Source organism: Octodon degus, unplaced genomic scaffold (genome assembly GCF_000260255.1).
Source record: "Octodon degus isolate 3935 unplaced genomic scaffold, OctDeg1.0 scaffold00042, whole genome shotgun sequence".
Classification (NCBI taxonomy): Eukaryota; Metazoa; Chordata; class Mammalia; order Rodentia; family Octodontidae; genus Octodon; species Octodon degus.
Window position 1 is genome coordinate 3,852,538 of NW_004524618.1, and position 14,875 is coordinate 3,867,412.

At 46.9% G+C, this 14,875-nt stretch overlaps 1 protein-coding gene across 3 annotated transcripts in view; it reads right to left on the reverse strand.

Moving 5' to 3' along the window:
* The window catches only part of Cfap43 (cilia and flagella associated protein 43), a 111,833-nt gene extending 97,429 nt beyond the window's left edge, over positions 1 to 14,404 (reverse strand). For all 3 annotated transcript variants that reach the window (XM_023715575.1, XM_023715573.1, XM_023715572.1), the window contains exons 1-3: positions 14,185 to 14,404; positions 12,741 to 12,994; positions 8,899 to 8,995 (exon numbers count right to left, since the gene is read on the reverse strand). In XM_023715575.1, the coding sequence (XP_023571343.1) occupies positions 8,899 to 8,995; positions 12,741 to 12,994; positions 14,185 to 14,255 (422 nt within the window). In that variant the 5' untranslated portion in view covers positions 14,256 to 14,404. The remainder of the gene's footprint in view (positions 1 to 8,898; positions 8,996 to 12,740; positions 12,995 to 14,184) is intronic.
* Positions 14,405 to 14,875: the final 471 nt, after the last annotated feature.

Here is a 14,875-nt window from a genome sequence, read left to right on the forward strand (position 1 = left end):
TTTTTTTTTTTTTTCGGGGGGGGGGTTCTTGCGTGGAATATTGTTTTCCATTCTTTGATTTTCTGTCCATGAATTTCTTTTTGCATTAAATGTGTTTCTTGTATATAGAATATTGTTGAATCTTGTTTCTTGATTCACTCTGCCAGTCTATTTCTTTAGATTGATGAGTTGAGGCCATTTACATTGATGATTATAACTGATATGTAGTAGCTTAGTTTTGTTGGTTATCTTCCTCCTGTTGGGTCCCTACTGTTCCCTTCTGTTTAATTGCTTGCCCTGCCTGGGTTTTGGAAATTGTTTTCTTTCAGGACTTGAAATAATTCATTCCAAGTTCTTCTTGACTTGAGTGTTTGTGTGAAGAAGTCTGCCATAGTCCTGAAGGGCTCTCTTTTATAGGTAATGTTTCCTTTCTCTAACAGCTTTTAATATGCTGTTGTGTTGAATTTCAGGAATCTTGATTATTATATGTTTTGGTATAGTTTTATCTTGGTCATGACTATTTGGAGTTCTATATACTTTATTTATTTGTAGACCAAATTCTTTATCCACACTTGGGATGTTTTCTGGCATTTATTTCTTATTTTTAAAAAATCTTTTGTTTATTTATTTGGTACAGGATCTCACTATGCACCTCGGACTTGGAGAGATCCTCATGTCTCAGCCTGCCCAGTGCTGGGGTTATAGGTGTGCACCACCACACCTGGTTTCAGTGGCTGGCACCTGGGTTCTGGTGCTGGCATGGCATGTGGTACTGGGGATAAAACTGCCAAGTTTAGACCACCAAGCTATTTCCTGAGCACTTGTATTATTTCTGTGAAGAGATTTTTTTTTTTTTATGTCACTTGTGCTATAGCCAGCTTTCTCACTGACACCAATTAATCTTATGTTGTTATTCTTTGCTTGGTCTTATACCTGTTGATTTTTCATGGTGTCTTGCTGTTTTAAGAATATCTTTCTTAGGGATGGCCAGAGAGCTCAGTGGATTAAAGCGCCTGCTTAGACAGACACAGGGGCTGGGGATTCCATCCCTGGCCTGCCTTGCTGGCCCTGCCCCAGGGGCATGCTGAGATGGTGAATGAGATTGGGCATGGTGGTGCACACCTGTAATCTCAGTACTTCAGTAGATGAAAACCAGGAAGGATCACTAGGAGTCTGATCCTGTAGAACCTGTAGAGAGACCCTGTAGACCCTGTACTAAACACATTAATAAATAAGCAAATAAAATATATTTATCACTAGCTACAATTGTTCAAGATCTGATATTCCACCCTCTCCTTCATTCAAACTGTTGCAACATACTTTCAGTCAAGGTTTCAATCTCTTGGATCTCTGTTTGGATCTGTTTCGTGGATTATACTTCTTCCAATGCTAGGCATTTTTTTGTTTCCAACTACAAAAATAACTACAGACTACAGAGCGAGACGAGGACATTCAGTCAGACAAGAAAGGGAGAACGAAAGCAGTACCGCGCTTCCGGGGTTCCCAGTGCTGGGACAGCGGCCACGTTCAGTCCCACAAACGTGCTGGGCGTGGAGCGGATCCCGGCCCCCGGCCGTGGCTGGGCCTGGTCCTCCGCTGGAGGAGCTCTCCGGAGCACGGCCGCTGGCTCCTCACTGCGGCATCACACATTTCCACATTTTGGCTCCTTACTTACTGCATGCTCCACAGGCGTGTGCCCCCGCATACCTGGGGCGCGGCCGCTGGCCTGGGCCTCAGCTCTCAAGGCTCTAGTCGGTCAACAGAGGCGTGTGGGCTCCCACAGCAGCTGCTGTCCCAGGGCTGGGGGAGGCAGCACAGAGTGCAGGTTCTCTCTGGCAGGGTTTTATTACTGCTTCCATTTCATGCCTGGTATCTGGGTATTCAGGTTCAGTTCTCGCAATTCATTTGTGTTCAGTTCAACTGTTCATCTAGACTCTCCAGTTTATTAGAGTACACGTCTGCAAAGTAAATTACTAACAACATTTTGGATGTCCGTGATACCGACTGTGATTTTCCTCCTTTCTTCCCTCTACTTGTGTGTTTGGTACAGGGTTCCCTAACTCGGACTTGCAGCGGTCCTCCTGCTTTCAGCTTCCCCAGCACTGTGATCACAGGCACGCGCCACCATGCCTGGATGCAGTCATGGGCTCAGTGCACACCAGGGGCGGGCTGGCAGGGTATGAGAGGTGGGACCAGGGATCAAACCGTGGTCCCTGCACTTGCCAAAGCAGGTGCTTAGCTGCTGAGCTATCTCACCGATCCCTATTTTTTAATTTTTAATTGCATTGATTTGGATCGGTTTTTCCTTCTGCTGGTAAGATTTGCTAAGGATTTGTCTATTTGGCTTATTATTTTGAAGAACTACCTTTTCATCTCACTGGTTCTTTTTATTCTTTTGTGTGTGTCTTAATTTCATTTATTTCTGCTCTGACCTTGATAATGTCCTCATAGAAGTGCTGGGCTTGGATTGGTTTTGGTTTTCCAGCACCTTGAGGTGCATCACTACTTATTTTGGCTCTCTGTTCTGCTGATGTGGCGTGAGATGAGTGTCTAAGACCATCCTGACAGCAGCTGTGGTGCGCAGGGCCAGACTCTGCAGCGGTCAGTAGACAGGGACTAAGATGTGCCGGCTGGATCTGGCACGAAGGTGCGTATCTGCGGAGCTGCGACAGAACTGTATCGAAACACTGGTAGCTTTCCTTACTTCTAGGATGAAAGATGTGTCCACTGGCGTGGCGGATATGCAGAGTGAGCGCCTTCTGGGTGCTCAGGAGAAAGCCGGGTTAGTTTTGTTGCTCTGCATTCATTACTGATAACATCCCCTTTCGGTCCCAAAATTGCCGATTTGGACGATCAACTACATGCTCATCTGTGCCTAAGGCTGTTCATGAACTGGTACCAGATTATCCCTTCAAACTCGCCTCTCTAGCGGGGTATGGTTCTGCACACCTATAATCCCAGCACTCAGGAGGCTGAGGCAGGAGGACCCGTGCAAGTTCAAGGCCAGCCTGTGCTACAAAGTGAGCACAAGGCCAGCCTAAACTGCACAGAAAGACCCTGTCTCAAAAAGACAAAAAGAAAACAAAACAAACAAAATTTACTTCTCTCGTGGCTTATCTTTTGTTCTCTTTACTGTAATATCTTAGCATCTGAATCAAGAGCTTCTGCGTGTCCTCCGGCCCAATGGCTTGCACAGGTACACCTGTGCTTGGAATCCCCTCGCGTCTTTACTTCAAAGGTTGGTTTCTAAGTATCCCTCAGGTATTGTTATCGTTTGTCGTCCTCCCTGTTCAGCTTCCAGCCCCCTCGGGTCCTGGCCTGCTGCTGGTGTCACTGGGTAAAACCTCGTGCTGTTGGCCCCCACGTCAGGACTAAACCCCACTCACTCTCTACGCAGCACCCAAAGGTGCCACAAGGCTGCCTGAAGAGCTTCCCAACCCCGGGGTAGCAAGCAGTGCAGAGCCCCGGCAGGGAGGGCGCGGCTCCCCCCACAGCACCTGCCCCAGCCTCAGCTCTCCTCACCGCTGCGTGCTTGGCTCAGGCTTCCTAAACAGAGTTCTTACCAATATTAAGGTTACAAGCAACGATGAGGAAAGGAGGGGGCGGGAGGGAGGCCCGGGTGCCCTTGGGGCACGCTCCCTTACGCTGCCAGACGCCCCTCACGGAAGCCACAGGCTGTTGCTACACTGCAGGGTGCCTAAGAGGAGAGACAGTTCACAGCCAGTAGAAATCAGAGGTGAAGATTTCATCAGTGACTTTAACCCAGTGAGGAAAGTGACGCCACAGGGGCCAGGACGCTAATGAAAGGGATCAAATGTCCTGAACACACACTTTTAGGTCAGACGTGGATGCCGCCTCGACAAAGGGCCAGGCGTAACACGTTTCCCTCCGTAGGCACAGATGTCCTGATCGGAACGGTTCGGCCCTGGTGTTAAGAGAGCAAAAGTGGCTGCAGGCAATACGTGGACAAAGCAGCATGGCTATGAATGAGCAAATTTTATCTATAAAAACAAGGGGCAATGGAGGGTTCCTTTTGCCCCCCAGTCTGACCAGCATGTTATTGGTTGATTTCTTGATAACAGCCATTCTTTCTGGGGTGGGCTGGAATCTTGTTTTAATTTGCATTTCTTGAATGACCAACGATGTTGAACATTTCTTTATATATTTATTTGCCATTTGTATTTCTTTGTCTGAGAACTGTATATTCATCTCAGATGCCCATTTTTTGATTGGATCTTTGAATTTGGGGGCCTGAGTTTTACAATTTTATATGTTTTAGATATAAGTCCTTTGTCCCTTTGAGGGACAGTTGGATAAATGTTTTTCCCCCAATTCACGAGTTTTCTTTTTACTCTGGTGGTAATTTTTCTTTTTGATGTGCCAAAGCTTTTCAGCAAGATGATGTCCCAGTTGTTGGCTTCTGCACTGTTGGTGGGCGTGTAGACCAGCACCATCACTGTGGAAATCGGTGTGGAGAGTCCTCGAAACATTAAGAATGGAGGTCCCATCAGCTACCCTCCTTCTGGGCATTTTCCAAGAAGAGTGTAAAGCACCATACCACAGTGATGTATGTGCACCTATGGTTATAGCAGTCTAATTTATAATAGCTAAATCCTAGAAATGACCCAAATGCCCATCAACTGAGAAATGGATAAAAAAGATATGGTATTTTAATACAATGGAATATTGCTCAGCTACAAAGAAAGATAAACTCAAGGCCTTTATATGTCAATGCACGCAACTAGAGACCATACTCGTAAATGAAATAAATCAGACCCGCGTGTGTAAGCAGCATATTGCCTCCCGGGTGTAAGAAAGGGAAAGAGTAAATAAAATGCAAGAGGTGTGATAGATAGTGTGAGAGGGAAAGAAACTGCTCAGAAGGAAGGAACTAGCGTTGGGGAGAGGAGAAAGGAAGGAGGAAGGAACACACACACACACACACACACACACACACACACTAGCTAAGATAACTGTACTTCTACTTTCTACTGGTCTATTGAAAGGAACTGTTAATGCTTATTTATTTGTTGACCAATTTTGCACGATTATATCTGGCAATCTGAACAACTCCTTTGAAAATAACTATGCCATCTAACAACCATTGTTAATTTCCTATTCTTGCTGTGAAATTTTGTCATTTTTTAAAAAAATTCTCTTTAAAAAAGAAAAAGAAAGTGGGACCTGCTCTGACTTCTGCAGTGCAGCTCCCCAGTGACTATTCCGTGTGGGGGACACCACCGTGGACACCCAGCGTATGCAGCCCCACTCACTGGCCACACCAGACCGTTCCCCTGTATGAACATAGGTTAAAGTTTGTCTGTGTTCAAAAGAGATCAGACAGATCATTTTTCTCTAAAGTGTTACACTCTAAAAATATTTTATGGGCCAAATAATACGCTGTGGCCCAGAATTAGCTAAGAATCATTTTGAATGTCTGCTTTAGAAACCATACAATAGGCTGTGCTGGATTGCCAACAGGTGGTCAACTTGCTACACCCGGCTGGATTAAGCTAGCACGGTGGGGTGCGGGGTGCGGGAGGCCCACCTGAGGGCTGTTGCCAGCAGCCTAAAGGCAGAGCAGAAGCAGCTGCTGAGCACTGTTAGGGATGCTGTCTGGAGGAGTGTTGGAGCTGCTGGTTCTCTTGGCTGCTCTGCTCAGGACCTGGTCATGCTGGCTTTCCTGATGAACTTGGGAGAAGCTTGGGTCCGCATGTTGAGCATTAATTCCTGCCTCCGGAGGGGCAGATGGTGTACTGCTCAGCTTCATGAAGCTTGTCGATTGCCTTTCCTGCTGGGAACTCGGCTTTCCTCACTGCCGGAGGAGCTCGGGACCTCACTGTTGCTAACTAAGGACAGCTGTGGTACTTTGGGGGCAGCTCTGGTGCTTACCTTAAGTGTTGCTTCCTAGCTCCAGTGCAGACCCCTCAGCCTGCTGGCGGAGATCCTTCATCCCACTGGCACAGACTTCCTAGCTTCCGCCACTGACCTCTGGGCCTTCCCAGCACAGATCCATGAAGCGGACCTGCATGAGACTGTTGTGGGCTCTGGACCTCCAGTTGGACTGGTGGGAGGCGCTGCTATGAGCTCTAGCGCCTCCACTGGATTCGTTAGTATTTAGTGTGTGGGTAGACTTCCTTCACTTGTAGTATGTGATTCGTGGGTGATTCATTATAAAATACCATTATAAAATGTGTCCCGTACTATATTGTTCACCTTGCAAAAAAACCCCAAACTATAGCATAGGCTTTATTAGGTGCGTGCTTTTACCAGTGAATTCTTTAAAAAAAAATCTAGGGGCTATTATTATATCCATTTTATGGAGGAGGACATTGCACCTGAGTCTCCCCAGGTCACACAGCTGACAAGCTGTGCGCTGGGTTCAGGCCGGGCCAGCAGTTGTTCTGCCTGAGTGTAATTTTCAGTAACCACAGGCTGCACTTCGGAAGGACAAGTGGGACCTTCTGCCGTGGGAACTATCAGAATCTATGCCCTGGGCTCCGCTCCCTGAGGCCTCCCGGCCTGTGGCTGCAGCTGGTTGTAACGCCTCTCCGCTGCTTAGGCCCAACCGGTCATGCATCTGAGCGCAGCTAACACCGTCAGCAAGCAGCTAGATAAAGTGTAGGAGCCCGACTGCGGCCCAGGAAAGAACAGCTACTGATCCATAAAGCAGCTGGACTGAGTTTTGAAATGATCGTACTGTGCAAGAGAAGCCAGACCAAATAGAATACCGCTATGGCTTGTGTCTAGCTGTCCCCCCAAAGCCTCATGCAGTTACGGGTGGGCGTCTAGCGTTCGCGATTAACTCATGATCCAATGCTGGGGTTATGGGTGTGAGTGCTGCACCTGCCTGGGGCAGACAGCCTGAATACCATGTACGGGAGAGAGGCTTGCTAGCTCCTCCCTTGGCTCTTTGCTGTTTTCCACCACCATGAATGGCTGCCCTCTGCCATGTTCCACTCTGCTTTAGAACCAGCTGAGTATGGACTGAAACCACCATAAACTGTGAGGTAAATAAACCTTTCCTGCCTTGATTTTGGGTTTTGAATATTTTGTTCCAGCCAAGAGAGAAAAGTAATGGAGACAAAAATATACTGTGTGTGAAATTCTAGAAGAACTACATGCATCTCAAATGACAGGAGCCCTACCATGGTTGCCTGAGGTCAGGGTGGCTGATGGAGACCATCACGAAGTGGCTCTGAGCAGGATTTACATTAACTAACTGGCCTTTTACGCTGACTTGTGTCCAAGGCCCAGGCCCCTTGCCTGGAGATGGGCCCCGGACTCACAGTAAGTGAACCTCTACGGGTCGCTGGTCCCCACTGAGGCCTGCGGTGGCCTGTGAAGCTGTGAGGCCTCAAGAGACATGACAAGGCCACAGCTGAGGACAAGGACAAGCTGAGGATACTGGGCCAGTAAGGGCTGAAGCTGCAGGCGCCTCCCTCCTTCAGTGGAGGCCTTCCTGGAGATAGCATAGCTTTCCTAAGTGAACATAATGTATTACTTGGAGAAGTCCTTGGGTGGCCTTCCAAGGGCCCTCAACGGTCCTGCTCAGCCTCCCGCCTCCCTTCAGTATTCCATTCCTTTGTTTGATAACCAAATAAATACAGGCTGCCCAGAGAAGATCTCTGTCTTAGCCCCAGTGAATTTCAAATTCCATCAGAGGGTTCTGATCCTCCTGGAGCCCTAATATCAAGCCCCTTGACTTTTATTTACGACCTCGTCGTACGCTGGCTTGGGAGATTCCAGATCTCATCAGTCCGCAGTAACTGAGGGATGACAGCAATGTGTCAGGTAGCAATGCGTCTCTGCAAGCGAGGGCCAGGAATGAGGATCTCAAGGGGAAGCGGAAATTTGGGGAGTGACGGGTATGTCTATAGTCTTGATTATGGCAGTGGTTTCGTGGTTGTGTACGTAAGTCAAAACTTGAATTGTAAACTTTATATATGTTCAGTTTATTATATCTCAATTAAGCTGTATTTATTTATTTATTGAGACAGGGTCTCACTTTATATTATAGGCTGGCCTTGAACTCGCTATGTAATCCAAACTGGCCAGGGACTCACAGTGACCCTCCTGTGTCAGTCTCCTGAGTCCTGGGATTACAGGTGTGCACCCCTCCACCCAGAAATTAAGGTGTATTTAAAACTCTACAAAAGCTAAATGTGGTTCTCTGAACACAGATTCTTGAATTTTTTTTTATAAGAAATGCCAGTATATTAAGAGTGTCTTCAGGGGGCTGGGGAGATAGCTCGGTAGAATAAGTGCTTGCCTGGCAAGCGCAGGGTCCTGAGTTCAATCCCTAGTACTGCAGGAAAAAAAAAAAAAAAAGAAAAGGTGTCTTAGGTGTCTTCAGTTTTTCCTGGAATGCTGCATACTTTCCCTCAACAAATTGAATTTCTCCCAAAGAATTTCTATCACACAGTGAAAGTGGATGTAGCCCCGAGGTTGCCACGGAAATGACCCAGCGCGGACGAGAGCGTGCCTGACCTACAGATATCGCTGTGAAGCTGGCAAATGCGGCGTCAGGTTCCTCTCTCTGAACGTATAACTGTCCTTTTTTTTTTCCCTCGGAACATATAATCGTTCTAATGTGTCCCAAAACAATGACTGCAACATTGTTTTTTCAACATTAGTAGAAAACCTAATAATTCAAAAGTATCATTTCTCTTAGGAAAAATAGACCTTTCGTAAGGAAATCTTTATAAAGCTAGAAAGACAATAACGTAATCCTCGTATAGTTTTGTACTGCCAAATCTCATGCCTGAGTGTAACGACTGTAGTGAGCTTGTGATTAGGGTCTGCACGCTTTCCATTTTCTAGTTCCAGATTTGCACACACATTTCCTGCCACAGAAACGCAGAGGACAGCAATGAAATGGGACGAGCGAGAGGAGCTCTGCAGGAGGCCGAAACTCACCAGAGGGCCAGCTCGAACTCCGGCAGCGAGGAGTAGCTAGCCAGGTAGGTGCCGCAGTAACTGAACGAAAGTAAGGTGTAGTCCAGGAGGACGTTGCCTGAAACACAAAAGCCAGCACACGGGTCTGATTACTGTGCTCTGGTTCTTTACACTGCCACAGTTTATTTCCCTTGGGTGGTGATTTTTACATAATTCTAAAATATTTATCTATTAGAATAAAAGATCTCCTATTGAAAAAAAAAAAGATCTCCTGGATGACTTCTAACACTGTGGACAGGAGACTATGTTAAAAGCAGAGCTACGGGTCACTTTAAAAGATATGGAGTGAAGTAACACCACTCGGGCACTATCTCTAAACTCCCATGCAGAACTGAGAATACTGGGGCCGGGGAGATGGCTCAGTAGAATAAGCGCTTGCCTGGCAAGCGCAAGGTCCTGAGTTCAATCCCCGGTTCTGCAAAAAAGCCCCCCAAAAACTGGGCATACTGTGCCATACATTTCCCAACATGATGTGAAATGACCCCAAACCATAGAGTATCTCATATCTCATCAATAGATGAGCAAGTATAATTAGAATACTCACGCAAGCTTTGCCTCGAGGAACTGCAATTATTCTAGCGTATTTCTTTATTCTCTTATTAAGCCACATTCAACTTTCAGATTAATAGTGTCCAACTCTTAGAACTATAAAAAGTTGTATTATCATTTGTACTCCAAGTTGATGAAATGCAACTTGATTTTATTTACTTATTTATTTTTTGTGTAGTACTGGGGACTGAACTCAGGACCTTGTGCTTGGCAGGCAGGAGCTTACGCCACTGAGCCATCTCCCCAGCCCTGCAACTCGATTTTAAAAACCAACCTTGCAACAAGATCTTTAAAATATGCATACAGAGCGCTGGGGATGTAGCTCAGTGGTAAAGTGCTTGCCTGTCAGCCTGTGGCCCTGGGCTCAATTCCTAGGAAAGAAAGAGGCGCGGGGGTCGGGGGTGAGATGACAAGAAAAACAAAGCATCCTGGGGCTTTAAAGCAGGGCAGTGCCTGGCCCTCCTCCAGGTTGGGGCTGGTTTCTCTCCCCTGGATCAGCTCTTCTGGGGCTGCTTCTGCAGGACTGCACCTGCCCTCACCTAGGTCTGCCTTTCTAGCCGTGTCTCTGTGGCTTCTTTGTCACTCTTAACTGCTCTTTCCTGCTTTTACTTGACCATAATATAATCTCAAAATGTGATTTTTCTCATATTTAAAGTAATCTAATCAACAAAACCACATACATTTAAAATAATTTTTTTAGGGCTGGCGAGATAGCGCAGTGGACTTAGCACCTGCTTTGGCAAGTGCAGGGACCAGGGCTTGATTCCTGGTCGTGCATGCCGTGCAGGCCCAGCCCCCGGGTTGCACTGAGCCAGTGATTGGGCATGGAGGCGCACGCCTGCAATCCCGGCACTGGGGAGGCTGAGAGCAGGAGGATCACTACGAGTCTGAGCTGTCTAGTGAGACCCTGTACCAAATACATAACTGAATAAATAAAATAAATTTTTGTATGAGGCCTTAATACAATGATTTTCCTTGCTACCCAGTTATTCCTCCTGTATTTACATATTATTAAGCTTATCTATTTTTATATTTAAAATGTTTTTTAAAGAAAATATTTTTAAAGCTTAGGGGGAAAAAATGCCCTTTGTGATTCTACTGGCAAACTTGGCATGTCCTCCCGGCATTTTCTTCCTGTGTTTCTTTGTAAAAATGTACTTACAAATATATTTTCTTAAAGAGTAGCCTGCATTTCATAGCTATGCAAGGACAAGTTCTTGTCCTTATGAGACATTTGTGGGGTTTTTTTTTAATAGTTTCATAAATACTCTGAAAATACTTGGTTATATTTGTTCTGAATATTTCCCTCAGTTTGATACTTGTTTTTTAACTTTTCATGCTCATAAGTCTTAAAATTGCATGTAATTAAATACATCAGTCTTTTAATTTTGGGGTATAGAATGTTCTTCCCTATCCTGAAATCATTTTAATATTCTATCCTATTTTCTTCTGCTTTTCAAGTGTGTCTGTTTATGTTTAATGGTTATTTCTGTGTGACATATGGTTTGATGTGTGGGGTAATGTGAGTTTCTGACCAGATACTTGTGTTCAGCTGCTGGGTTCTCCTAACATCACTGCTGAGTAATCGGTACCTCGTGGGGGAATTTCTCTCATGACACACTCCCTTGGACGATCCTGTCATCTCCGGCCCCTCCACTGACTGGGAATTCGCCAAAGTCACCCATGCCACCTGTCCAGTCACCACAGCACACGACATCCTGAAGAGCCCCTGCCTTGCCACTGTCCTCTTTCAAATTTTACTTTTTCCCAAATGAACGTTGTAATCCTTGCTCGCGCTCTAAATAGGACAAGCCCATGATGAATATAAGAAACGTTAGAAGTCATACTATTCTTTGTAATAAGCAGGCTTCTCGTTCAGGAATACGTTGCTATGGAGCCTAATAGCTTACATCAGCGCTTTTGTTATTTTCCTCATCCAGGTCACTCGTGTGTCTTGGATTGTTTCCAAGTATCTGAATTCTCTGCCTGCAAGGGTATTTATTTTGAAACCGGCATCTTCTTGAGCACGCTGTTGTTAGTGCACTAGGCTACTGCACTGCCCATAATTTCCTGGCCTAGTTCAATGATTTTTTTTTTATTTTGTTGCAGCAGTTAGAACTTTGAGGTTGATATTAAATAGCGGTGGTAAAGCCAAGCATCTTCAACAGTTTATTATCAATGTTAATGTTCGTTCTTTCAGGGTTTTGATATTCAGTGAGGATATTGGCTCATGGTTTGTATTAATCTACACAGACAAGAACCAATAACTAAGTCTTAGAGGTTTTAACAAGGATAATTATAGTCCACATAGTTCCCACTGTACAAAGGGGTTGTGTTTTATAAACTGCCTTAACCTGTTTATGTATCTTTTTTTTTTTTTTGCGGAACAGGGGATTGAACTCAGGCCCTTGTGCTTGCCAGGGAAGCACTTACTCCACTGAGCCATCTCCCCAGCCCCTTAACCTGTTTAGAATAAAGACAAATCTCCCCACAAATAAGCTACTGCAGATGGCCACGCTTCCTCACTTCACCCAGACCCTTTATGGGATCCACAACCAAGAACTAAGACCAGCCCCAGGCAAGAGCTTCCCCTCCCTGGAGCGTCAGGCAGAGGTCCCAGAAGATGTGCAGCAGCCCATTCGGTGTCAGCCACACCCATGAACTCATCCACAGTATTCAGATGGCGACCTGGACCACTGGGGTGTGCATGTGTGTGCGCGCGTGTGCGTGTGTGTGCGCGCGTGCATGTGTCTGCCTCTGTGTGCATATCCATGTCATTACCACAGCCTACCATTAGATCTACCTTTATCCCCATTTTAAGGGTTAGAAAACTGAGGCTCAGGGGCTTTGTCTTCACAAGTTATTAAAACACCAATTCACCTGGATTTTCAATAAATCATTAGGAAAGAAAACATTGCTCTGAAAAAGGACAGTCTTCTGGCCCCGTGCTTCTCAGAGTTTAATGTGCACAGGAGTCCACACAATCACCCTGAAAAGCCTGTTGAAATGGAGCCTCTGGCTGGGGGTCTGCGGCGGGGCATCTGCGCTCCAGCGGCTTCCGGGAGTAGCACCAGTACCAGTGCTGATCTGATGCGAAGCAGAGCACAGTGAGCAGGAACTTTACTGTTTCGTGATCTGCTTGATTCTACTACAAAAACCTTCAGAACACAAGCCACTGTTGTAAGAGCAAGATTTGCGCAAATCTTACAGGGAAATCCTTCGTTTTGGGGGGCAGAGGAAGTGCCCCCCAGTACCTTTTAATTTGGTCCTTCTGGTCAACGCAGGAAAGTTGTATATGTGGATGAGGGGTTTTAGCCTTCGGTCCGAAAAAGCCACCACTTCGTAAGGAACGTTCGTTGCCACGACGCCCACAATTCCATTAATACACTGGAGCACGGTCTTCTGCTTGGTTTCAATATTGATAAATATAACATAATTTCCGGAAGGGTAGCAAATGGTGCTGTCGTTGACAAAGTGGACATTCTGCTTAGGGAATCCTTGCACCCATCTTTGGGAAAAGATATGTCACCATCAGTATAATACATTCCAGATAATTTTTCTTTACCAAAGCAAACAAAAGGCACCAAAACACACCTATTCTATTTCACTACTTTTCTGCCCCAGTCTCCAAGATAAAAAGAACACATCTGCTGGCTGCGACCAATTTGAGTCAGTGAACTACAGAAATGCAAGAGTCCAGCCAAGGGGAAGGGCCCAGCGGGCCTCCTACGCGGAAGCTTTCAGGAAGCCAACTCTGACCTACCTAACTCAGGACATGGCCACGGGGATTTCCATGGTCTTAGAGACTTGAAGACAGACGAAACAAGCTCATGAAATGAGCTTCGTTCGAAAACAGGCTTCCTCCCAGGCCTTTCTTTTATAACTAGTTTTCATTTTAAAAATAAACTTTAAAAAGCAACTTTGTGCAGGAAAACTTTGTAAAACAAATAGGAAAATTGCTTCTTTACACAGATGTATGTTGCCATAGTTTATAGACTTAAAAACATGCACAAAGCAGACCCCCCAAAAAAAGAAAGGTGGTCTCTATATGGTCAGCACCTGAAAGGCACATCCTTTTATGTAAGGAACGTGGTATGCGCCAGGACAGTCTAAATAAAGAGGCGGCAGTTTATTTACATGGTAAGTGTGATGGAAAATGGTGTGAAAGGTGAGCAGAGGGCTGGAGGAGTGACCTCAGGAGAGCAGAGCAGGGTTGCAGGAGGCTGCTCCAAGCTGCGCGCGCGCAGCCCTGCAGGCTGGGGAAGGAAATAACGACCACCTGTATCTGCAGCACTTTGCTCTTTTTCTAGCCCACTACAGACGCAAAAGGGAGTTAGAAGCCCGCGGTGGACCCGCCTCACTCAGGCGGAGTGCGGAGGTCAAACAAAAGAGAGGGCAAAAGGGCCGCCCTTGCAATGGGGAAGCGGGGCGGGGTCCCACACTGGGTCGCTGAGCCCGCCAGCAAGCGCAGCAGAGATGAGGGCGGGGCAGAGGACCCTGGGGAAGTGCGCTAGAGTCGGGTCGCGGGAAAGCGGCCAGAGGGCAGTCGCTGAGTCACAGGATGGAGGGAGTCTGCGGAAACGGTTTTGGTCGCGGGGAAGACCGCCCGCCCACGGATCGGTGGAAGCGGAGGCTAAGGAGAGCGGGGGTCCCCGGCTCCCCAAGACCGAGGTCAGGACCCGGGCGTGGACGCCGCACCTCACGGACAGACTCGCGCCGCCGGCGGAGTGGGCGTAGTAGGTGTCCTCTCGCTCCCGGCCCTGCTCCATTGGCGGCCTCGCTCTCTGCGGGCGCCGCAGCCAACGCCAGGCCCAGGGTGGTTACGCGCCGGCCTTCTTTGTTTACACTCGTATCCAGGATACCGCAATCCTTGCGCCCATTGGTTCCGGCCTTTGGTCAGCTCTAGCTAGCGCCTAGTGGATTGGTGGAACTGTCGGGCTTCTCGGCCAATAGGAGAGCTGAAAGCAAAGCTGTGGGCGGGCCCCTCCGCGAGGTCCATCCCAGAGTACTTTATAGTCACTGAACGTCAGAGGCGCTAACGGTCTGGAGTGCTGGCCAGGCTGAGCTTGTGCCAAGCATGGTGCAGGCGGTATTTCATCTTCACGTACCCTATTTCCTCCAAGAAAGTGAAGTGGAGAAGCACCTTGCTTCTCTGAAGTCCAGAGCTCTAGGTCTCTGCTAGTTGTGCGACGCTGCAAGCAAGCATACTCTGCAGCATCAGGGAAGCATCCCGCATCAGGGATCACCCGTCCTCTGACCTCCGTGCTTGCCTGCTCGGCCCCTCCCGCCTCAACTCTTCCTTGTTTTCCCTCCTTCAGCTCTTCTTCCTGTCTTTCAACCTTAATGTAAAACAACGAATGAGAGATTATCCAAAGAAAATTATATTTAT